Genomic DNA, 26,085 nt, shown 5'->3' with positions numbered 1-26,085 from the left:
TTCTCTTCACTTCCAAGTCCTTGCATGTGCTCTTCCCTTTGTCTTGGGTATCCTTTCTCACTACACCTACTCCATTCTTTGACTAGTTCCTATTCATCACCCCAGTCTTGGATTAAATGTCACTTCCTCAGAAAGCTCTCCCTGAACTTCTAAATCCTGATTAGGCATTCCTCATTGGTCCTGTGTTCACACGCTATTTTCCCCACCACAGCATTAGCACATCTAGTGTCCATGGCCTTTGTAACTGCATATTTGTTTCTCTTTCTCTGTCACGGTCATTCATAAACATGAGAACCCAGTCTTTTTTACTGTTATGTTCTTTGGGTCTTCCTGAATGAATAAATAGGTGAGTGTAATGGAAACAGTCTTAAGAAACTATTTAAAGTGTCAACATGTCAGATGAACTGAGAAAGCAAATGAGCTGAGAACCAACAAGTGGCCTCTTGGCCCATGTGGAAGTGGTTTGTGACAGTGACAAGGGCACTTTCCGTGGTATCACAGGGACAAGTTGGAGTGAAGTGGATTGGAACCAGCTAGGACATTATTAGTACCTGTAGACAGCAAATGTAAACAAGTTTATTGTAAGTTGTGCCATGGAAGAGGAAGATCTCCTGCTACAAGGGGAGAGGGGTGAGTTCAGGAACATATATGTGACCTGTTGAAGACACTGCTTGGAAGAAAGTCATGAAGGTCCTTAGGATCACACAAAAAGCAGACCCAAAAGAAGGAATGCACATTTGGGCAAAAGTTCACAAACACATTTTGAATCACAAGTCCTGATAAAACGTGCTAAGACAAATGAGTTCAAATTCCAGAAAACAGTCAGAAAGTAAGTTTACAATGTTACTTCACTATGCTTTTTGCAGCAAGTAATTTTATTAGTAGATTTTTTTGGCTTGTTGTGATAACAGTGTCAAGGAAAAGAGCTATAACTGTGCAGGAAATTCTTGTGCTTTCATTTATTATTAAATAAGGATGTCACAGAGGTATACAGAGTCATACAGCAAACAACCATGTGTTCACCACTTAGCTTCAGGACTAACATATTAATATTAATGTAAGGGTAGCAGAAGACCTGATACCTCTGGAATTAAAATGACTTTTCTCCCAGTTGTGAAGGTCTCCAATTAAAGCACAGATTCATTTTTTTAACATGAAAAAAATGTTCCCACTGTGGAAAATCATAACCAACTTGTTGAAGTTTATACAGAAAATATTTTCAGTAAACAGAGGAGTGCAGAGTTTCAGGAAGAAAGTGTGAGGGTCAAGATGATAAAAGCAATGGAGGACCCGCAGATGTGCCCCAGGCCCTCCCCACTGCCATCAATCATAAGCCTGTCCTACTCCGAGGTTACCTACCAGTAGGTCTTGGACCCCCAGGGGTAGCAGAATTTATTGTGAGGGGTCTGTAAATCCATATGCACATTCAGTATGGGTAGACTAAATAAATACTATGTCATACACACACAGAACTGTTTTTTAAATGTCTGTAGATGAGGTGATGAATAAAATATAAATTCACTTCCTTGTATCACTGAATTAATAGAAGACTTTGATCATTATGTATTTTCTCAGTCTATACACATTGAAAGTCTAATGTCTAGCATGATACAGTCTTCATCTCGAAAGAGATTGGCCATTTGCCATTGTTATTTGCTAGAAAATGGGTATGAAGCCACTGAACAATGATTGAAACAAGAAGCAAAACTTTTTTCTTTAATATTTTGATAATTATCTGTGTTATAAAAATCGGTTCTTTAAAACACTTGCCATACATGTCAATAATCTTGTTTTATTTGCTATTTCTGCAGGATACTTTTGTGCTAACACCCTCCTTAGTCCATACTTGTGACAACAAATACCATCAGAACATGGAAAATCAAACAGAGTATCTAAGGTCTAATTCTTCAGGACTCTGAGTGTGGCTTCTCTTCCTCCCTTGAATACTGATAGTGCCCCTGGGGCAGGAGAGTAAGACCAGAAATCCCATTTTTCTTTTTCTTCCTTTTGCTCACCATGCCTTGAGTCCCTCGGGGCTGCTTCCATCCAGATGTGGCCCGTTGCTAATTTGTCTATCTACAGGGTGAGTGGTTTGTGGTTCATTCATGCAGAGGAACCCAAAGGCTCTTCATGTGCTCTTACATGCCTGACTACGTAGCATGCCCCCTTAAGAGTATTGATTTGGTTTGTAGTTATTTATCTCAAATGTCTTTGTCTCTCCTCACCAAATAAGATAATAAACTACTTGAAATAGCTGAGCACATAATTTATATTTTGTGTTGAATGGAATTGGCTGTGAAGGAAAAGGAACACCCGCCCTTGTCTCGGTTCTCCTCCTCACTAGGGTCTAAGTGAGCAATAGGAATGCTCTTTCAGAGGCGCCTGGGTGGCTCAGTCAGTTAAGTATCTGACTCTTGATCTCAGCTCAGGTCTTGATATCAGGATTGTGAGTTCAAGCCCCTCATTGGGCTCTGCACTGGGCGCAGAGCCTACTTAGAAAAAAAAAATTCAAATTTTGTCATGTTTAACAACTGAAGTATTTCCCGAAGTGAGAGAACACACAAGATAGCTCAATGACCCAACATCACTATACTGATTCCCATAATGAAAAGTTGATTCTTTGGGTCAGTTTTCTTTCAATCTTTCTGATCACACAAAAGAGGAAATCTTGATTTAGTGTTTGCATATATTTAATACTTCTTATAATGTCCCCTGCTTTCCCTCCTTTTTAAAAAAAATTTTAATAGAGTATGTAGGTCGCACACTCAGAGCCTTTAGCACAAGGTATCAATATTTTCATAAACTTTAAAGCACTGTTCTGTATTGATTGCATATGCATTTTATAGCTGCCATCTATTTAATCCCAATAATGTATTCTTCATCCATCTACAGTAGTGATATAATCTTTTAAAATATTAGAGTGAGTCATTTTAAAGAAAAATATTATAAAGATATTGGTGGTTTTTTAGTACAGCAGAAACCATGGGAGTTATTCAGGAGCGAAGTTTGTGAGATCCTGACCTCCTGACCTATCAGAAAGTAAATAGATGATTGGGAGATATAGAATATTAACCAGTGAGCACAAGTAGTTTATCAAGGTGGAAAAGCTAGTCATCAACCAACATTCTGAAGATGAGGTTAATGTTCTGGCCATACAGAAGTAAGTAGGCATGCATGCATGCTGACGTGACCCTTTCCACCACACACTGTCATACAGAGTTACCAACAGCATTGGCTTCTGCATCTTTGAATGTGAAGAAAAATAAAAGCAGGGTAAATGCTGTTGTTTTTATCCTGGCAGTGTATCATTTTTCCGATGCCTCAGTGTCACCGGATCCCAAATAAAAGGGGTCAAAGATTACATTCTGAGAGGCTGGCAAAACAGCTCTCAAGTGCATTACTCAGCTTGAGGTAGACGTCACAAGGGGAACTGGCTGTCGTTTTAAAGCCAGTGGGTGTAAAACTTGCTGTTCCTTTCTATTTGTCAGTGAGATAATGCTGGCTCCCCTTTCCGTCCAGGGCATGGCTGCCAAAAAGAATGAATCCCATACCTACCCCATTCTTGCTGACCTCTGCAACAAGAGATGCAAATGTTTCTTACTGTTAACCAGAAACATTTCCCCAAATGACTGCAAGTAGTACAAATGTCTGTTCCACTGATAGATAATTCCAGCAACACTTTTTTTTTTTTTTTTTTGTCCCCAGCAGAGTAGAGATAGTGTCACAGTGGGATAAAGTGGGCTGGAGTCACTAACTTTTGACGTTCCAGTCCTGGATCTCCCCCTGCCTAGCTCTCTTCACTTGAGCTAGCCACTTAACCTCTCTTTGGAAGTCAGCTTCCTCCTGAATGAGAACTGCTCACATGTACTTCTTGTCTCAGCACCAGATAAGGCAGATACTGTACAGAGGCCACAGCCACAGTGTAATCCACAGTGTAAAAGTGCTTTCCGGGAGGTGTTTTTTTTTTTCCTCCCCCACTCAGGATTTCTTAAGTTATTCAAGTTTATATGTTCCCAAGTGTCAAAGGCTATAGCCAGACAAAAGGCCCTTCCTTGTACTGAAGACCAGCCCTTTGCCTGGTTGGGGGCTCATTTTAATCATGGACCTTGACATTCTTGTAAAATAAGTGGACTTGATTTTCTTCATATCTCCTTGTTGTTGGATATCATTTAATGATATTTAATGAAGTCCTTCAGTTTTTGCTTTGCAACTCTGAATTTCCAGCTCTGTATAGAAGACTCGAAAAATACCCTTACTTCCCAGAGAAGTAGTTTTGATAAAACAGAGATGCCATTTGTTACCCATGAAACATACGTTTTTTCACATCATCTGTAATATAGAGAAGACATAGCTGTATATTTACTTGGGCTGAGAAAGATAGGAAAACTTTATCTTGGAAATATATAAAGATAACACTGATATCTTTTGCCTCAGCCATTGCCAAAGGACTGGGTTGGTTAAAATTGGTATTTGTGGACCAGTAAGGAATGCTAAGAGAGGAGCCGACCTCATTAAGAAGTGGTATCTTATGTGGACACATTACTTTGTGTACTTGATCCAAGTAGTTAGCATAGAGCAAGAGGGACCCAGTTTTCTGGAACCCTGTACTATACATTGTTGACCCCTGCTAGTTATTTCCTCTACAAATACTCTCACAAACTGAAAAAGCAAAGTGACTTCCAAAACTTAACCTATGCATAAATAAAAGGAGAACAAACACAGAATGTGTTAATCATACTAAATTCTTTGATGCCCCATCTTCAATAAGGAGGTAAGTACATTAAATTCCTCAGGTATGAAGTAAAATTTGTATTTAGTACATTTTACAGCTTTTGAGACTAGAGTGATAAATGATTATTTTGTAAAAAAAGATTTTGAGCCTTACCTTGATTCTTAGAGTTCAAAGGAACAAGTTGTGACTGAGAAGACTGGTAAGAAACTATGTATATGAAACACGTGGTGAAATGAAATTTTAAAATCCCTAGGGACATTTTTTTTGTGGCTGATTTTGCCCAATCTATTGACCACTTTAGCTTTTCATCCATCTCATTAGAAATAGTTTTCAACAAAGATACCCCTTAGGCAAATTACAAGTGGAGTGTTAAAGTGTGTGATGAGGTTTTCCAGTTTTCTTTTTTTGAAACTTTGAAAAAAACTTTAGGAGGTTATTATAATTGATGTCCACTCTTGCATACTGGATTTCCTTCATCTCTCTTTAACCGTGACTTTGAGCTGAATCTACACCAAGGGGGAAGTAGCTCTGGTGCTAATCCCAACTTGGCAGAATTATTGGGTTCCACCCCATCAGTCACCAAAACATTTGGTTTAGTCAGAACACCAATTCATCACTTCATAAAACCGAATCTCTTCTCCATCCCACAGTAACCTGTTCATGGACCATAGGGAGAGCAAGAGATGTGAATAGACTCACTGAATAATAAGGCCTGGCCCTCTCAGACGTCAGAAAACAGCTGAGATACTTCCATTTTTTGAGGTTCTGGAATATTAAAAACAAGAAGGAGAAGAAGAGAAATGCCAGAACAGGATAGGAAAAAAAAAAATGGGTAGCACATTTTAAGTACATAAAATCATGCTTTAAACACATAAAAATAAAATAACCTTTCTGGAAGACAAGATCAAATGGCCAGATTTGAGGCTATTTGTGACTATAATGGCCCCAGCTAAATGGCTTTACTAAAGACACATATTTTCCAACCATCATAGCTCCTGCTCAGAGCTGGGTGGACGTTCCAGGATCATTAAGGCTCATTTGATAGATAAGAAAACTGAGACCAAAGAGTATAAGTGATGTGCTTTAGAGCACAATTAGTTGGTGTAAAAGCGTATCTCAGTATATTCCCTGTCCAAGTGAAAGGCACATGGGAGGCACAGAGGAGGTCTAGAGTGAGTGGGACGACTACTAGCAGTTGATAGGTGGTGAGTGTCGAGAGCGGTATTGGAGGGAAAATAAGTTTTGGGCAAAGCCATCATAGAATGGACTGAGTCATGGCCAGATGTGGCTAATCAAGACTCCAGATTGATATTTCCACATGATTTCAGTGAGGGCTGCAACTATGCTCCTACTTTATAAGGTGAAATTGGAGCTTGCTTATTTCTAGTACTCCTGTTCTGTGTTTAGTTCTCGAGTTGGAAATCTCTGTGAGATTCTCATGGAGACAGGTGGCAACTTTTTCCAATGAAATTTTAGGCTTGGAAGCAGAGATGTTAGGAGTTGGTTTTAACTCAGTCTTTTGTGAGACTCTCTCTTCTTTGAGTCATACTTTAATAATTTGGATCTCAACAATGATTTTATTTATCTTGGGGAATTTTACTTTTCTAGAGAGCCAGAATAATTTCTTCCTTTTAGATATCAGAAGCAGACACTGGAAAAGCTGCTTTCTGTGTCTTTTTCTTACTTTTGTGATTCTGGGCTCCTTAGTAACTTGGCCAACCATCTTGAATCAAATGTTAGGCGAGTGCAGTTGGCTCTATCTCCTCATAGATCATTTCCAGCTGTTAGAACAACACAAATATGAAATCTTCTGAGCCAGGAAAACTTGAAGTTTTCATTAGATCTCCATACAAAGATTGGATGCAGTGATTTAAAAGAAGCATCAGTCCCCTGTGTTTTGAGGGTGATGGGCAATCGATACCATCACACTATTAGTGGAAATGTAATTTGATACAAACATTCTAGTAGGCAGTTTGGCAATATGCATCATAAGCTTCAAAATGTATATATTTTCCAATTCAAAATGGTAGGCTAAACACATGCACTGGCCTCTCATTTCTTCCACGGCCTTATTGAATTAGAAGAATAGAAATGTAGAATACAATCTCCCTTTATATCTGTATCTGTCAAGTTCAGTCAGGAAAATTGAACCAAGTAGTTTACTAAAGAGAACTGAATATGGGCGCCTGTTTATGAAAGTGTGGGCACATCTAAAAAGCCAAATGAATTTGCAACATCAGGCACTGGTCCCACCACTAGGGCTGGAAAGGTCAAGGTAGAAATTATTACTGCTGGAGCCTACAAAGCCCGGCCTGCATGTCAGGAGCTGAAACCATGCAGAAAGGGGCTGCTTGGGGTCAGGATGTGTTGCACAAGAAAGAAGGAATGCAACGCTTCTAGAGATGCTGCCCAAGACAGAAAGAGAAGAAAGAAATATATTGCCTTGTCCCTCTTCTTCTCTCTCCAGTATCCTACCAGTGCTTCCCACTGGCTGAAACTCCCTGGAAGCCAGTTGGCATATAAATGTCATTTATAGGGGTTGGTCATGTCATGTAGTGTTCAATCTGTGATGAAGAGCAGAGCAGGGGAACATTGAGTAATGACTAAAAGCAAAAAGGCAACTGCCTGGCACAACAGACAAGCGAGAATGGGAAGTGTGTGTCACTAAAGGTTGAGCTATTTAATAAATTCCTGGAATACAAAAAGGTAGATGGGAGCCATACGACAGAAAGGAGGGCAGAGAAATCGTAAACCTAGAATACCCTCTGACAGCTCTGTAGGGGAAGAAAGCTTATCTGCCCTCTGGAACCCCTGAAATGCCTTGGGTACAGAGTCAGTAGACACAACAGAGGGAGAGAGGGAAAGATGGAGTTAAACACAGATTACTCAAAGGTCCAGAATTCTTCAGTTAGCGCCCTAGCTCCAATATACGTGGGTAAGCCGCTCACATTTTATCTCCAGGCAAAATGTATGAGGACTCCTTTCTAAAGAAATTGGGCATACTGGGAGAAGATAACATTTGTAAATTTGTTGATGCCTCAGACGGAAGTATTTTGTTGAGCATTTTGTTGGCACTCAGCCTGACGGCCAGCTCCTGCTCTGGATGGTCCTCATAGTTTGCTGGTCAACACTGCTTGGCCCAACCCAGGAAAAAATTAAAAAGAAGGGGAGAGACCCGGTAGGAGAACAATCTTGCGCCACTATGAAAGCAGAAACATCCGCTCCATCTACCCAGGCCTGTTTTCTTAATAACAGAGACAACACTGGAACATGAACTAGCAGTATAAAAAGAGAAGTACCAAATGCTAAAAAATAGAAAAACAACCTCAAAGGAAGCTGAAATGATACAGGGAACAAAAAGAACTTTTTAAAAAAATCATCCTCAGAAATATTCTCAAAAAGATCCAAGAAAATACTAAATCTATAAAACAAGAAATAAGAGAATAAGAGAAGAAGAAAGCATTCTTATGGATTTAAAATATAATTTGTCAAAATAAAAAAAATCAGTAGAGATACTAGAAGAAATAAAATCAAAGAAATCTTTTAAAACATTAAATAAAAAGTAAAAGATGGAGAATATGAGGAACAAACAGGGAGGGCCTATATTCAACTAATGAAAACCTCAGAAAGAGAAGGAAGCAAGCAGTGTTTAAATTATTCAGCCAAATAATAAAAAGATACGCACTAGAGCTAAAGAACAATAAGACTCTGGTTTGAAATGGCTCGCTGAGTTTCCAACCCAGTGAATGGAAACAGACCCCCCAACTAGACACATTGTGGTGAAATTTCAGAACAATGTAATTAAAAAGAAAACCTTGCAAACCTCTAGGGGGGAAAAAAGTCACAATTCACAAAGGAAAGGTATTTAGACTGATACCTTTAAAGTTCTGAAGTAAAACTTTTTACCTAGAATTCTTTATAAATACAGCTTCGAAGATACAAGCCCTGAGTACATTTATCATGTATGTGTCATCTCTTCTGAAGCTACTTGAGTGTCTTCAGCAGAAAACATCAGTAACTAAGGCAGGTGGGAACAGTATGGCTCTGAACCAAGAAAGGAATAAAGGGATGTTCCAGGTAGCCACAGGTAGACCCACCAGTCCTGAAGAGAATGGGATTAGGATTAAGCCTAAGGGTTAGGGTTCAGGGACAATCTGGTTTACCAAGTAGCTAATATGGCTTAGAGTGTGGAAAATAACTAAAGGGCAAGTAACAAAAGGGGTGGGAGTGGGAAATAATAGAACTACCAGGGAAGAGGTTGTACTACAAAGTCTTGATCAAAATGGGATGAAAACTAAATGCTGTGATTTTAAGGAGTCCATGGACCTTCGTGCTACAAACAGTGTTTTTTGGGTGGCCTAGATTCCTATAAAAGAGCCCATGGAAAAGGCACTAGAAGCCTAGTATATCATTGGGCATGGTGTATATCTGCTTTAGTATTAAAGCATAACACTTGCAAATCCCTTTGTTGGTTTTCTACTTAAGAAACAATCTAATGACATAACATGGAAGATTTATTTGTATTTGCAGCAGAGAGCAGAAATATATATATTTTTTTCATTGTTAAGGGTTTATTTACCTAATATTCAAATTCATAGCACATTACCACTCTGGAGATAACCATACACTTCCCAACTCCCCTTCTCTGCTATTGTGGGGCACACAAACATTAACCCTTGGGCACTGCGTATAAGGCAGAAACATCCAGGAAGACCTTCATCTGAATGAAGAACCTCTCCACCTCGTGGAGCTCAGCCTGCCTCTCACTGCAGTGCTTGGCTTCTTGCTTTATGGCCTCCACCTCTCCCTTGAGGTTATAGCGCTTCTCCTTCACCTGGAGGATCTCAGCCAAAGACTCCACAGTGTTCAGTGCCTGGATCTCCTCTACAACTTCCTCCCATCGTCCCTCTTCATTTCCCGCCCTATGTTTTAATACAAAGTCTTCAAACCACTGGACTGTATCATCTCCAGGCCATGGTGTAGTTTCTTCTAAGGAGGAGAATTCCCCCAAAGTGAATAATGCAGATAGCAGATCACAATGACCTCAGGCCAAAGTGAATCCAAAGTGAGAAAGGACTCAAATGCTCACTTCCCTACAGTGTTGAAAAGGACCCAGTTATAGTGTTTTAAGTTAGTGTCCCAGTGGTTTTTTTTTTTAATTTTTATTATTTTTTTTAATTTCTTTTCAGTGTTCCAGAATTCATTGTTTATGCACCACACCCAGTGCTCTATGCAATAAATGCCCTCCATAATACCCACTACCAGGCTCACCCAACCTCCCACCCCCCACCCCACCAAAACTCTCAGTTTGTTTCTCAGAGTCCACAGTCCAGAAAGCAGAAATATTAATCAAAGCAAAGCTAACAAAAGAGGGAACAGAAGTTTTCTGGGAGGAAAGATGGGAAAAAATAGAAGACTATCTCTTCTTTTAAGGAGTGGTCAAGATCACTTGGAAAAAGAAATGAGAATCTAGACCACTCCTTAAAAGAAGAGATAGTCTTCTATTTTTTCCCATCTTTCCTCCCAGAAAACTTCTGTTCCCTCTTTTGTTAGCTTTGCTTTGATTAATATTTCTGCTTTCTGGACTGTGGACTCTGAGAAACAAACTGAGAGTTTTGGTGGGGTGGGGGGTGGGAGGTTGGGTGAGCCTGGTAGTGGGTATTATGGAGGGCATTTATTGCATAGAGCACTGGGTGTGGTGCATAAACAATGAATTCTGGAACACTGAAAAGAAATTAAAAAAAATAATAAAAATTAAAAAAAAAAAACCACTGGGACACTAACTTAAAACACTATAACTGGGTCCTTTTCAACACTGTAGGGAAGTCAAAAGTAACCAATAGTAAAGCTAAAAGTAATATAACAAACATTGAGATGAAAATGAGCAAACCCCTGTCTTCATCTCAGGAAGTCATCACATATTGTCTAAAGGAGTGGAATAGAATACATGTATTATCTGGCTTATCATACAGCAAAATGAAGTGTTGATACTACTTCAGAAAAAGCCCAATCTCATTTCCCTTGCTTTTAGAGATGTGTCTTAAAAGAAGTTGCTGTGGCCAATATTGAAAAGATTACTGCCTATGTTCTTTAGGATTTTGCAGGATTCCTGTCTCACATTGAGGTCTTTCATCCAGTTTGAGTCTATCTTTGTGTATGGTGTAAAGAATGGTCGAGTTTCGTTCTGCATGTGGTTGTCCAGTTTTCCCAACACCATTTATTGGAGAGACTGTCTTTTTGCCATTGGATGTTCTTTCCTACTTTGTTGAAGATTAGTTGACCATAGAGTTGAGGGTCCACTTCTGTGCCTCTGTTCTCTCCATTGATCTATGTGTCTGTTTTGGTGCCAGAACCATACTGTCTTGATGACTAGAGCTTTGTAATATAGCTTGAAGTCAGGCATTATGATGCCCCCAGCTTTGGTTTTCTTTTTCAACATTCCCCTGGTGATTCTGGGTCTTTTCTGGTTCCATACAAATTGTTTGTTTCAGCTTTGTGAAAAATGCCAGTGGTATTTTGATAGGGATTGCATTGAAAGTGTAGATTGCTCTGGGCAACATAGACGCTTTAATGATGTTATTCTTACAATCCATGAGCATGGAATTTTTTCCCATCCTTTTGTGTCTTCCTCAATTTCTTTCATAAATGTTCTGTAGGTTCTAGAGTATAGATCCTTTACATCTTTGGTTAGGTTTATTCTTAGGTGTATTATGGTTTTTAGAGCTATTGTAAATGGAACTGATTCCTTAATTTCTCTTTCTTCAGTTACGTTTTTAGTGTTTAGTAATGCAACTGATTAGAGACCTGGGTGGCTCAGTCGTTAAGTGTCTGCCTTCAGCTCAGGTCATGATCTCAGCGTTCTGAGATCAAGCTCCGCATCAGTCTCCCCGCTCTGCAGAAAGCCTGCTCCTCCTTCTCCCACTCCCCTGCTTGTGTTCTCTCTCTCTCTCTCTGTCAAATAAATAAATAAAATCTTTTTTAAAAATGCAGCTGATTTCTGTGCATTGATTTTATATCCTGCCACATTGCTGAATTGCTGTATGAGTTCTAATAACTTGGGGATGGAGTCTTTTGGGTTTTCTGCATAAAATATCATGTCAAAAATGAACTTTTGGTACTTCATCAAGATAAAATCTTTTACGCATGAAAGGAACAGGCAACAAAACTAAGAGGCAGTCCATGGAATAGGAGAAGATATTTGCAAATGACTTTTCAGATAAAGGGCTGGTATCCAATATCTATAAAGAACTAATCAAACTCAACACCCAAAAAACAAATAATTCAGTCAAGAAATGGACTGAAGACATGAACAGACACTAATCCAAAAAAGACATCCAAATGGCTAACATGAAATAATGTTCAACATCACTAGCCGTCAGGGAAATACAAATCAAAAGCACAATGAGATACCACCTTACACCAGTTAAAATGGTAAAAATTAACAAAACAGGAAACAACAAGTGTTGGCAAGGATGCAGAGAAAGGGGAATCCTCTTACACTGTTGGCAGGAATAAAAGCTGGTACAACCACTCTGGAAAATAGTACAGAGGTTCCTTAAGATGTTTTTAAAAAAACAGCTACCCTACAACCCAGCAATTGCACTACTAGGTATTTACCACAAAGATACAGATGTAGTGATCCAAAGGGGAATGTGCACCCCCGTGTTCATAGCCGCAGCGTCCACAATAGCCAAACTGTGGAAGGAGCCAAGATCCCCTTCAGCAGACGAATGGATAAAGAAGATGTGGTTCATACATAAAATAGAATATTACTCAGCCATCAGAAAGGATGAATAACCACCATTTGCATCGACAAATACCCACTATTGCACCGGATGGAATTAGGAGGGATTATGCTAAGTGAAATAAGTTAAGCAGAGAAAGAATTATCATATGGCTTCACTTATATGTGGAACATAAGTAGTAGTGCAGAGGACCACAGAAGAAGGGAGGGAAAACTGAATGGGAAGAAATCAGAGAGGGAGAAAAACCATGAGAAACTCTGTACTCTGGGAAACACACTGTGGGTTACAGAAGGGAGGGGTGTGGGGGATTGCATAAGCAGGTGATGGGTATTAGGTATTAAGGAGGCTCATCACACGTTGTGATGAGCATTGGGTGTTATATGCAACTAATGAGTTGTTGAGCACTACATCAAAAACTAATGATGTACTATATTCTGGCTAACTGAACATAATAAGAGAAAAACAAAGAAAAAGAAAAAGCCCAATCTCAACCCCTCCCCCCCCCCACTGCAGAATTATTGAAATGGGACCTGCTTTTTAGCAAAATCCATCATTGTCTTATCTGCACATTAAAGTTTGAATAGCACTCCTTTAAAAGAGTAACTCTCAGCTTTGACTATGGGTTATTGGAATCACGTGGGGAGCTTTTTAAAAACGTATTATTTAGAAAGGGGCCAAGCCCAGGCTCCACTTTAAGAGATGATGCTTTAAAAGGGATAGAGCACAGAAATCAGTATTTTTTAACAGCTTCTGAGGTGGTTTCAATGTGTGGTCATAGTTGAGAACTACTGATCCAGAATAACTGTGGTTAAGTGACAGAGAATGAAACCGAAACAATTTTTAAAATTTGCTTCTGGGTCATCGGAGCACTGGGCTGAGGGTGGAGAGGCTTGGGAAAGAAGACTTTGTTTTAAGTGAATAAACAAACAAAAGCGGAATCAGATCTATAAATACAGAGAACAAACTGATGGTTGCTAGAAATGAGGGAGGTGGGAGCTGGGCAAAATGGGTGAAGAGGAAAGGGAGATACAGGCTTCCTGTCATGGGATGAATAAATCATGGGAATACAGCACAGCATAAGGAATATAGTCAGTGATATTGTAATAGTGATGTATGGGGACAGAGGGTAGCTACACATATTGTGAGCATAGCATAAAGTATAAACTTGTCTGAATCACTGTGTGGTACAGCTGAAACTAATGTAACATTGTGTGTCAATTATACACCAATAAAAAGAAAAGAAGTGAAGACTTGTTTTCATAAGAAATGTTGTAATGTTTGATCTGTACCTTGCACACATGTATTACTTGAAATATAGGTTCCTTTTTATGCACATGGCCTTTGGCTCAGAAATTCTACTTATAGGAACTTTTTAAAAAATAATTGAACAGTTATACAAATATAAGTTATACAAATGCTTATGTTCATAATTTTGAGAATTATAAACTGTATGAATGTTCACTTAAAAAGAGATATCTGCACACCCATGTTCTTTGCAGCATTATTCACAATAGCCAAGAGGGAGAAGCAACACAAATGTTCACTGATGGCTGAACGGTTAAATATACTTTGGTGTATACATAGAATCAAATATTATCTAGCCTTATAAGGGAAGGAAATTGTCCCGTGTTATAACATGTATGAATCTGGGAGACATTATGTTAAGTGAAATGAGCCATTCACAAAATGATTCAGACATATAAGATATCTAAAATATTTCAACTCATGGAGGAGAATGGTAGTTACCAGGGGCTGGGGAGAGCTTTTGTTTAAATGGACGCAGTTTCAGTTGTACAAGGTGAAAAAGTGCTGGAGATGTGTTTCAGAACAATGTGAATACACTTGACACTGTTGAACTGTATCCTTAAGACAGTGAATTTTGTTTTATGTGTTTTTACCACAATAATTTTTAAAAGTATGAATTTTGTAAAGCTATTCTGTGTATGTTTGCATAGTAAAAATTGTACAAGAGTATGCAATGATATGGTTGTATGGCTTGCAAAGCTGCAGTTGAGATAGCTGCGACTTTTCTGGGTTCTTTGATATTTTAAGCGTAGACTCTTGTTACAATAATGGGGGTAAAAAAGAAGAAGCTGTTTCCACTTTGAGAAATATAAAACAAAACTTCCATTGGAGCTTACTATAAGTGAATGGATCCCTTATCTGTCAAAGAAGCAATCACATTCTCCTGAGAAATTCAAGGCTTCACCTGCCTGTAGGAGATTATTGTGTAGAGTCTGGATCTTCTGGAACTTCTGAGTCTTCTCTTTAGAAGCAAAAGAAGCAAAAACTAGGTAGCCCTTTTACAGATGAAAAGTTGGCTGACGTCATGGAACAGATTTTCTTTCAATTCCTTTAACTTCAAGGAGTGGTAAAGCAGAGTCGACATTGGGGAAATGAGAAGAGGAAGGGGGAATGGAGGAATTAGCTGCTCTAGGCAGAATTGCCTAGTCCAAGTGTATTTGACATTTTATCTTGACCTTGTCTGGGTATCCTGAGTCACAGTGACAAAAATGTGGGTTATTACATCACAGTTGTTTTACAACCTTTGGTGTTTATTCTTTTGGCACTTGAGGCTGTGGTACTTTGCTATACTCTGTTGTGCTGAGAGGGAATCATTAACCATTTTTCTTTTATTTTAAAAGATTGGCTTAATGAAGGTCTATAAAAGCGCAAGAAAGTTAAACTAGAAGATCGTCAAGATCATTAAAACCAAATGCTCAGAAAAGAGTTGAGCCATAAATGTCAAAATATCTCTGTGGTTCTGTAAGGCTTTTAGATTTTCTCAGATATTAAAGCCCATCAATAAACTAATGAACATTATGATCAGCAAATCAAAGGATTATGCTTGTGTGGGACTTCACTTGTGTTGTTTAGCTGCTCTAATATGAATGACTCTGCACACCATGCTGAGGGCTTTAACCTCACAAAACTTGGATGGCATTTCAATAATCTTGAGTTTAAAAGAATTTTTTAAAAAGAGTTTAAAAAGAAGTTATTGAAGGTATCATAGAATGAACAGAGCGGTTAATTCCATTTCCACCAAAGAATTTAACAAATATTATCTCCAGTCTAATGTTGGAATTGTGATCCTAGCCTATTTCTATTCTTATTTTTAGGCCTGAATATACAGGTTTGATTTGTCATCATTTTTTATGGAATAATTCAGAAATATCACATTTCTGGTTCCTCTTTCCTTTCTGTAATCAATCCATTATCCTATTTAGAATGTATCTCCAATCCTTTGAAGAGAATGAATATACTTGTTGAAGATAAAAGTTTAACAGTTCAGTAATTTTGAATTTTTTGCACTATAAGCGACCTAAATTTTTATCTAATTATCTAGTCTTTTATGATATTGATTATTAAGATTTAGAGCCATGAGGAAGAAAGAAGGGGTGGGAAATGAAAATCAATGAGAGAAAGGAGAGAAATAAAAAGGAAGGAAGAAGAGATGAAGGCAAATAACCAGAGCTGACTTTTCAGATAAGTGTTTCTTCCGATATTGCCAATGGTCCAGACAAATCAACTGAGTTTCCATCCCCAAACCAATTTGGACAAATGTTCAAATTTAAAGAAAAAAAAAATAAAATACAGATTAAAGTAGCCCCACATTGTTTTATTGAATCTGTAAGGATGGTTTCCCTAAATCATAGAAGTAAAATGTTGCTACAGTTTTTCAAAACAATATTATAATTTTTAAATACTCTCATGCAAAGGGAAAATAAACAATTTTTCTTATTGCCTCCAGGATAACTTGGGTAGCAAGCCACACAAAATTTTTGAGTGGATTTGTGCTGACTTAAAAAACATTCTCAATATCTGGGTCTTAAAAAATTGTGCTAAGCTTGCAAGTCCATAGCAGATCAAGAATAAGAACTGTTAGGATGTTTGTTGGTTTTTCTTTAGTTTATATGTAGCCAGCTGGTTTCTGACCTCTTTGTGTAAATATCCAGCTTTGCACATAATCAGATTCCATATTACCTTGTTATGACATCATTCTGGACAGACTTTGATCTCTTACTAACTTTTCCAAACCATACACACAGACTTAAATAACAATAAGAAGATTGCTACTTATCCACCAAATACCACTACTGGTGGTATTTTAAAAAATGTATATATTTATATACACATCTGTATTTATACATTTATTTTTGTATACTTGTAGATGTGTAATATATATGCATAATAATGCATACACCTAGAGAAGGGTTAGCAATACACTAAAAGGAAATGTATATTCTTTTTGATACTAAACTATTGAATTTTCAAAAATGTGTATCTCTGGTGAAATGTACATTTAAGTTCCCTCTTTCTGCAGTTGTTACCAATTGATATTTTTGTTCAACTGGTATTTTAAAAGCAGATGAATTAAAATGTAGAATTTGAGACCTTGATACATATTATTTTTCTCCATGGGTAGATGAAAATAAAGGTTAAGCTGTATTCTTTGGTGATCCGGAAGCCTAGGTATAAAAGATACAATGATCTTGTAAATTACCCAGAAATGGCTTCTTTAGTGTCTGATCAAGATAAATGACACAAGGCAGCTGTAAAAAGAATTCCCACTAGCCATTGACCCATAAACAGTGGTGTCATTTTTCATTTTTAGAAAAGTATCAAAATCAATTTAAAATAACAACACATCTTTAGAGTTATAATTAAATGTCCTAAATTCTGCTTCAGAGGATATTATTTTAACTAATGTTATTTTTTAAGTTAACATACATTAAAACATTCTGATTGCTACAGACGGCTATTAAATATGAATCATTTTTCTATGGGCCCGCTGTACCCCAACACCTAGAACAGTGCCTGGCACATAGTAAGTGGTCAATAAATATGATTGAATGAGTGGGTGAAAAAATGTTAAGATAATAATAATATATTAACTCATAGATATTTGGATACTTGAAGTGATGCCATACACACACACAAAAGACAAAGGTACAGAACTAACAGATACATTGGTAATGAATATTTATTGAGCACTTTTTATGTGTCAGACAATCTACTAAGTTCCCTGCTTGCATTTTCTTATATAATGACCAAAATAACCCTACAGAAAATAGTGATTGGAGTATCTCACATGAGCAACTATGGCCTAGAAAATAGTAACAATGTTTTCAAGGTTACACAGCTAATAAATGGCAGTGCCTAAGTTAAAATTCCTATCATTCTGGCATAGAGTACACATATTCGAACAACTATGTACCACTCTCTCAATATACTGTGTTTTCATGCCAACTTTATGGTCTCTAGGATCATCGATGCATTCTAGCTATAAAGGAAAGAAAAACTGTTTTACTGATTCTAGAACAATTAAGGCTTTCATTATATATTGAGTTTTCTACCAATGGGTTAGATGTTTTTATCATTGCAGTATGTAGCAATTTAAATATCGGTCAATTATATTATGTCTTTTCTACCCAGTACCTAAGAATTTATCTGGTAAACACATTTGTACAAATGGGAAAAGAAGTAGCTATGAGGATTTTAGCTGTAGCATTTTTTCCATAAATAGTAAAAAACTGGCAACAGTCTCAGTGCAGCTTGGTAGAGGTTTGGTTAAGCAAACTATGAATGTGTAGTGAATGGCTACACAGATATTTTAAAAATTGACAAATGACATTCCAAGATTGAAAAAAACAGCGAATTGTTCATGAGTACCACAGACTTTAGAATCAGGTAGATCTGGTTCAGTACCATCAGCTCATGCCCACTTGTGCCCAGATATGTTACCCTAAGCAATTTATTTAACCTTTGTCGGCTTAATTTTCCTCATCTATAAAATGTGGCTATTAATAGTATATACCACAGGAGTTGTGAACGGTATTGGTGAAGGAGATGTAGAGCGAAGGAAGCTATATACAGATTCACCCTATGTTTTTCTGTCTTGGTGTCAAAGTTATTTTAAGTGGATTCACATCAATAGGCAATTGCCAATGACAGCGGTAAAGAAATTTGGCCAAATTGCTGGTCAGAATTACATTTCAGATTCCTTTTTTTTTAAAGGATTGTTTCAGATAGAAATTTTAAATGTCACAAACTGTATCCTTTTACTGACCAGTCTAATTCTTACTTTATATGACATACAAAGTGGATCTCCAATCAGATTCTTTTACTGAATGAGGAAAATGTTTATCAAATTTCTTTTTCAGGGCAGAGAGAGATGACTGACAATGCTTTTCCCTTTGAAATGATTAATGTGTTAATTACACATGCCAGTAAGTAAAGAAAGAGAGACAAACATTTCAGGCACAAGATCAGCTCTCTACGTCCAATACTTAAACTCCATTCTCAGTGGAGCTTTCTTTCTGTCAACATACAGTGAAAACAGCCATAGTTTGGCTAACATAATTGTCAACTGGCTTCAGGAAAACAGAACAAAAAAACAACACTAAATAGGCCAGCTCTCCAAGCCAATCTTTATTATTGGAAGCACAATGAGCTCATTCATTTTATTCAGAGTTTTATCTTTTTCCTCATTCTTTTGTTCACTTTTCTTCACAAAGAAAAACATGTTTTTATCGATTTTATTTTTTAAATTTAAATTTTATTTTTTTTAATCTGAGTATAGTTAACACACAATGTTACATAGTTTCAGGTATACCACATAGTGAATAGGACAAGTTTATACTATGCTCAGCACAAGTTTAACTGCCTTCTGTCCCCATTCAGTGCTATTACAGTATCACTGGTGATGGGGGTGCTTGGCTGGCTTTATCAGTAGAGTGTGCAACTCTTGATTTCACTGGTATAAGTTCGAGCCCCAGGTTGGGTGTGGAGATTACTTAAAAGTAAAATCTTTAAAAAAAAACACAGTATCTTTGGCTATAGTCCTTATGCTGTGTCATTTATTCCCATGACTTATTCATTCCATAACTACAAGCCTGTATCTCCCACTCCTCTTCACCTATTTTTCCCATTCCCCCACTTTCCCTCCACTCTGGCTACCATCAGTATATTCTCTGTATTTATAGGTGAGTCTGCTTTTTATTTATTCTTTTTTTTAATTCTACTTATGAGTGAAATCAAGTGGTATTTGTCTCTTTCAGTCTATTTCACTTAGCATAATACCCTCCTAATCCATTCATTTTGTCTCCAATGGCACCATCTCATGACTGCATAACAAGCAGTACATTACTACTGCATTCTCGTTGGTCACATTGTTCTTCATAGAGGACATTTTGCAATTCTCAGGACATGTATATTATTGGGGGTGAACAAAAAAGTAAATACATTGTGATCCTGAGATCCAGGGTTCTTACCGTCAGGGAAACAGGTTGCAGATACAGGAGTGAAGGATAGAAGGAAAACTGCTATGCTGGATCAGTATCAGAACCCTCACAATGAACCATGTTTGTTTAATAGTAGGTGGCTAGATAGAGTGAGCAGAGATATTTAAATACATATTTGCGGGGCGCCTGGGTGCCTCAGTGGGTTAAGCCGCTGCCTTCGGCTCAGGTCATGATCTCAGAGTCCTGGGATCCAGCCCCGCATTGGGCTCTCTGCTCAGCGGGGAGCCTGCTTCCTCCTCTCTCTCTGCCTGCTTGTGATCTCTCTCTGTCAAATAAATAAATAAAATCTTTAAAAATAAATAAATAAATATTTGCATGCCTACAGATAAAGAGATACAGAAATAAAATTGTATAATTTATATTTATGTGTGTGTGTGTATGCATGTATGTGTGTCTGCTTTGTCAAGGGGAGGGCAGCGGGGCCCTCAGCAGGTTCCAGCAGGTTTAGTGGTAAGAGAACCGACCTGACTACCTATTCTGCTGAGCCAGGTGGATGCTGGGAGCAGTCATGGCTCCAGACAAGAGCCAACCAGGCTACATGTGTGAGTACACCCGTGTTCCTAATTTATAACACTAAATGCCGATCATAACCTTTTAGTTAACATATAGCATTTGTACCAGTGTTGTTAGTCTAGCACTGCTTTAGTTAAGCTAAGTAATGTTAGCTGCTGTAAAATATCTCAGTGGCTTAATACAAGTTTATTTTTCGCTCTTGTCACTCTGTAGTGAAGGTCGTGAGGGTCGCTGTGCCCCATTCATTCATTCGAGGACCTGATTTGCTTGCTTCTTTATCACAAGATGGTCTGGTGCCATCTAGCAGGTAGGGAAGGAAGGAGAGAATAGAAGATCACAAGAGAGGTTGTTAGACACCAGGCACATTGCTTCTACCTACATTTTATAGGTCAGAGTGTCAAGAAGCTAGGAAATGTGAGGCAACGCTGACCCTGGGTAGAAAAGGAATGTTGTGTGTATCTCTGGGTGCTGGCCTTCTCTGCCATAAAAGCTCTAACTGGTTTCATCCACTGTATTTATGTGTTAGGGCTTACAGGCTTCAACAAATGTAGGAGATTACCTAAGGCCAAAGGAGAAAGTCTCCTTACAAATTAGTTTGTAGGATTCTACATTACTCACCTGTCTTCTCGCCAACCTTCTTTGCTATACTCTTTTGCTTCGTCATAGGATCTGTGGGTAAACCTGCTCCATTGCTTTAAATTGGCTTCCTCTTCAAGCTCCGCTGTTAATCCCTTAAATTCTGTCAAGGAATTGTCCCCACCACAGTTCTCCCCAGGCTTAAGGTACTCATGATTATACCTGAGAAGGAATTTCTTTGTCTCCCCAACATTGTCTTAGCAGAATGAATTGCTATTAACTATGAAAATAGTTAATTTTATTTGATTTTATATAAAAAAATCATGACTAATTTCTTAAAAGGTATGTTTTGGCACTATAAAATACTGAGACATGAAAATACAAGATAGTCTGAATCACAATCTTCAAAATTTGTGTTGGGTAATATAGGCATATTCCAAACCCTCAGTAAAATGCTCTAAAGTTAAGAACCAGGGGGCAGCTGGTGACTCAGTGGCTTAAGCCTCTGTTTTCAGCTCAGGTCATGATCTCAGGGTTTTGGGATTGATCCCCACATCAGGCTCTCTGCTCAGTAGGGAGCCTGCTTCCCCACCCCCCCCACCCCGCCCCGCCTGCCTCTCTGCCTACTTGTGATTTCTCTCTCTCTCAAATAAATAAATAAAATCTTTAAAAAAAAAAAATTAAGAACCCAGAAGCATGTTAGGAGAGCTAACTGACTTATCCTGAGTGGTTCACTCCAGCAAAGCATTTAGCAGTTTTTACTATGCTTTCTTTGGAAGTAGTCAACCTTGCTTTAGTGATACAAGAAGAATTTGGCTGATTTCTAATGATTATGGTCAGGAATAAAGGTTAAGAATTCGGGCTCTGAGGCAGATGTCTTGTGTTTTATTAGCTGTATGTCCTTAGGCAAGTCACTTAACCTTTTTGTGCCTCAGACTCCTCAACTATAAACAGATAATAAGAGTAACGTTCCCATATGGTTGATAAAAGCATTAAATGAATTTAATCCTCATAATAATTCCTTGGGGTTGGCCACTATTATTTTATATTGATACATGTAAAAAAAAAAAACTTAGAGTAATCTTGGCACATGCTAAGTCATTGGTAAGTATTAGCCACAATCATTATTATTATTATTCTCACCCTTCCCAATAAAGAAACAACTTTCATATTTTCAGATAAAAACTCTTATTTTTGTTTTGAGATAGCTGAAGACTATAGTGTTAGATTGTGGTTCATAAAGGAATGCTACAATGAGGATTAGTTGTCAATATATCCAGTAGTCCAAGGTCAGCAGGCTGGGGCCTCATTTTCAACCATCCTTCATCCACCCATCCATCCATCCGCCCATCCACCCATCCACCTGTTCACCCATCCATCCACCATTCCATCCACCCATCCACCCATCCACCCATCCATCCACCCATCCACCCATTGACCCATCCATCCATCCATCCATCCATCCATCCATCCATCCATCCATCTATCCATCCATCCACCCATCCACCCATCCACCCATCCACCCATTGACCCATCCATCCATACATCCATCCATCCATCCATCCACCCATCCATCTATCCATCTATCCATCCATCCACCCATCCTCCCATCCACCCATTGACCCATCCATCCATTCATCCATCCATCCCTCCATCCATCCATCCATCCATCTATCCATCCATCCACCCATCCACCCATTGACCCATCCATCCATTCACCCATCCATTCACCCATCCATCCATCGATCCACCCATGCATCTATCCACCCATCCACCCGTCTACCCACCCATCCATCTATCTATCATCCACCCATCCATCCATTGTGTGCTTACTGTGTGCCAGTATTATAGCTCTGCCATTTACCAGCTGTGGGCACTGGAGCAACTTTCTTTACTGCTCTAAGCTTGATTTTCTTCATCTGGAAAGTGGACTAATACCTACCTTTGCTGTGGAGAATAAGTTAGAAATTTTGTGAAAGTAATGGCAGAGTGTGTGGCCTATCATAAATACCCATTGTAATTCTTACAAAAATTAATACACAAAGGGCTTTATCTTGAGATCTTGGTTCTTTTCGTACAGTTTTTCAAACTATAGATCTTGGTTTATTAGTCAGTGATAAAATCAGTTTTTAAAAAGAATTGACATTTTAAAAAACTAATATTATAGAATAATATAAATTGAATAAAGACATTAAAGTAGGGCAGTACAGATAAGAGTGCATCCTATGTAGTGAAACATTAATTTCACTGATGTAAATACCTATACATATGTGGGTATTGGTTATGTGTAATACATATGTCTTACTAAGGATTTTAGTCAAAAAGAGTTTGACAGCCTTTTAATAGTATATAAACAGTGCTATGTTGGCACTTTTAATTGTTCAGAAGTCAGGACTTTGTGTTTATTATGAAGCTAGTTCAAACATCTGTATAACATCTTTACCAGCATGTGGCAGAAATAGCACATAGTGGATTTTTAAGTCAATCCACACCAAGCTTCCTTGGTGGTTTGGTGGAGAGGATTAAAACTATTACCTAAAAATAAACTAAGATTACTGATAGATCACATTTTTCTATGCTACTTCTGCTCACTGTCATTCTGTAAAATAAAACCGTTTATAATGGAGATAAGTCATCTGGATGTATGGTGCCTTTGCAACATTCTGCATTCACCCTGCTTCACTATAGGTGAGGGGGAATCCAGGAGTCTGCTGTTGCTCCTAGTGTGTGTACTGACAGAGACTAAAGAGAAGAGAGCTGTCACCGATGCCTGGAAAGCAGGTGAATAATTGCCATCTTCTCAAGAGAGTCCTTTGCCCTTAAAAGCCTTCAGTTCCAGCTCATCTGTCTTTAGAGTTTCTTGGGCACACAGGCCTCCTGTCTCTTTTTCCAAATTAAGGACACTCAGCAGAGCTGCCACATTGGGCACTAATGAATTCTCTGAGACTAATCTACACAGTAATGAGAACTGGAATCTGTCACTTACTCTCCCAGGAGGTAACAGTTCACACGCCGTTACATCACCTTATTAAAATAACTTATTAGCTGTGTTGCTTGTCTGCTACCATTCATTAAGAAGGTGTGACCAAAGAGACATGTATTTGAACAAATGATGAAATTTAATTTGAATTGTTCTCCGTTTTGGTTTTATGGCTGAATGCACACATGCTGTAAGTACATTTAAGCATTTTATACAGATCACAGGTACCTTAGGGAAGTGTCAGCACAATTATGACTTTTCACCAATTAGATGAAAAAGAAGTTAAATAAGAATCTGCATCCCATTCAAAATGTGTGAGGATCCTGTACATTCCATTCCCTGCATTTTTGTCTCCTAGGAAATATGTGTGTGTTTCTGCCAGAGGCTTTCATTACAGGCATAATGTGCTATGCCATGAAATAATTGATAAATCACTGAAAGCTAAATTGAGGAGGATACATTTAGATGGACTAATAGAAAGTTTGGTGCAGTTTTTATTGCAAATCCTCCAAATGACGTAAATGTTCATTTGTTGTTTATTTTTGTCACTATATCAGAGCATGGGCTTTGACCTTATATGGAGGTTACTTAAGTCCCTGCTTTTTTTTTTAGTAGTTGTGTGATCTTAGAGGAAATTATTTTGCTTTGTTATCATCATTTACTTTATCTGTAGACTAAGAGTAAAATGGTATCTATTTTACACTTGAAGTTGTTAGGAGGATTAGATATGCTCATACAGCTTTGGCCCATGGTAAGTATTCACTAATACCTATTATTATTATCATAATCACCATCATTATCTAGTCTTCCTCCTTCAAGGAAGAAATCAGGAAGAAATATTTTTTGCACCTCTAGATCTTTTTTTCTTTTGATGCAACTGTCTGAAAGCAGCAACTATGGTGTATCATTCAGAAAATCCTGGAAAGCCCACATCATGCTTTAGGAAGCTCAGCAGCCCCATCACCTCCTCTGTAGGCCTGTCCTCAAGCACCTTTCTTCGAAGAAGAGCATTTCCTACATGCAGTGTGATGGCTGTACCAGTGATCAGCTGTGTCATTTTGAGCAAGTGTCCTTACGTCTGTAACCTTTGTGTTCTTCATCTTTGGAAAGGGGGTGGGCATACCTCCTTCACTGTGTTGTTGCAAAGATTAAATCAAATGAAATTAACTCTGTAAAGCATCTGTCAACACATCTAGCATGTATTTATACCCTCAGTGTATATATACTCAGTGAACTGGAGTTGATAGAATCATTATTACTTATAATGCCACTGACTGCCATCTGTAAGACACAGCTCTGGATTTTTTTCTAACAGCTCTATGCATGCAGGCTGTATCCCTTGTACCTTCGCCTAGTCTCTCTTTTGTCCTCAAAGCCCGCAGTCCCGGAGGACTGCCTGGAAGTCACTGGTTATAGAACAGATCTTTTCAAACTAGACCATATCATACTTAAATAGAATCTGTAACTTTGGCCTCATTCACTCAACCTTCTAGCACACCATGCAAAGTAGCCCATGTTAATGTCCTAGTTGTTTTATTATTAGATCATTAATTGGATTAAGTATTATTTTAACAATTTAAAAAATAACATTTGGAAGCATATTATTGGTGAACAGCACAAACCACTTAACAGTCTTTCAAAACTACTGGAATTAAAAGGATATTCCAAAGATAACAATCACTTAAGCATACTTATTTTATAATAGGTAGAGATTTTTTTTTAGACAATTTTGTACTTTCAGAGTCAAGTTAAATTCATGAACAACTGGCAATTAAAATTGCACCCAAATGCTATTTAAAACAAACTGGATTCTTTCTCATATCTTGGAACTTGACATGAGTATATCCCTTGGAGTTTTATAGCCACATTGTGCATACAGAATGAGGTGGCTGAATTTTAATCCTTTTGCCTGAAATATGTCTTCCCAGATTTGTGTTTTTCACAATTATCAAAAATGCACTATAGTTTAGTTAAAAGCAAATTATTAATAATAATCTTGAAAATACATTTAGAAAGTGTCTCCACTTCTCTTCTTGTCTAGCTTCAAACATTTTCATAAGACAGCTCACCATCTTGAGGTAGAAGACAAAAGTACTGATAGTAATAAGATAACTGCCACTACTTCTGTTTCCACATCCTGCCATGTAATAAATCCTTGACATACATTAAGTCATTAATCCTCTTAAAGACTCTATAAGCTAGGTGCTGTTTTTATCTCCATTTTACACTACAGGA

General features: G+C 37.9%; 1 protein-coding gene across 10 annotated transcripts in view; it reads left to right on the top strand.

Moving 5' to 3' along the window:
- The window catches only part of XRCC4 (X-ray repair cross complementing 4), a 336,879-nt gene that overhangs the window by 270,321 nt on the left and 40,473 nt on the right, over positions 1 to 26,085 (top strand). For 5 of the 10 annotated variants that reach the window (XR_014310086.1, XR_014310087.1, XM_082724702.1 and 2 more), the window contains one exon: positions 1,812 to 2,263. The exons of the other annotated variants lie outside the window; for them this stretch is intronic. Coding sequence is in view for 1 of the 5 variants with exons in the window: in XM_082724702.1 (XP_082580828.1) it covers positions 1,812 to 1,827 (16 nt within the window). In the remaining 4 variants the exon portion in view is untranslated. Of the gene's footprint in view, positions 1 to 1,811; positions 2,264 to 26,085 lie in introns of those variants that run through there. 10 annotated transcript variants of the gene reach the window in all.

Source organism: Mustela nivalis, assembly GCF_964662115.1.
Source record: "Mustela nivalis genome assembly, chromosome: 3".
Taxonomy (NCBI): Eukaryota; Metazoa; Chordata; class Mammalia; order Carnivora; family Mustelidae; genus Mustela; species Mustela nivalis.
The sequence above is the reverse complement of the archived record's forward strand: the minus strand, read 5'-3'. Positions and strand labels throughout refer to the sequence as shown.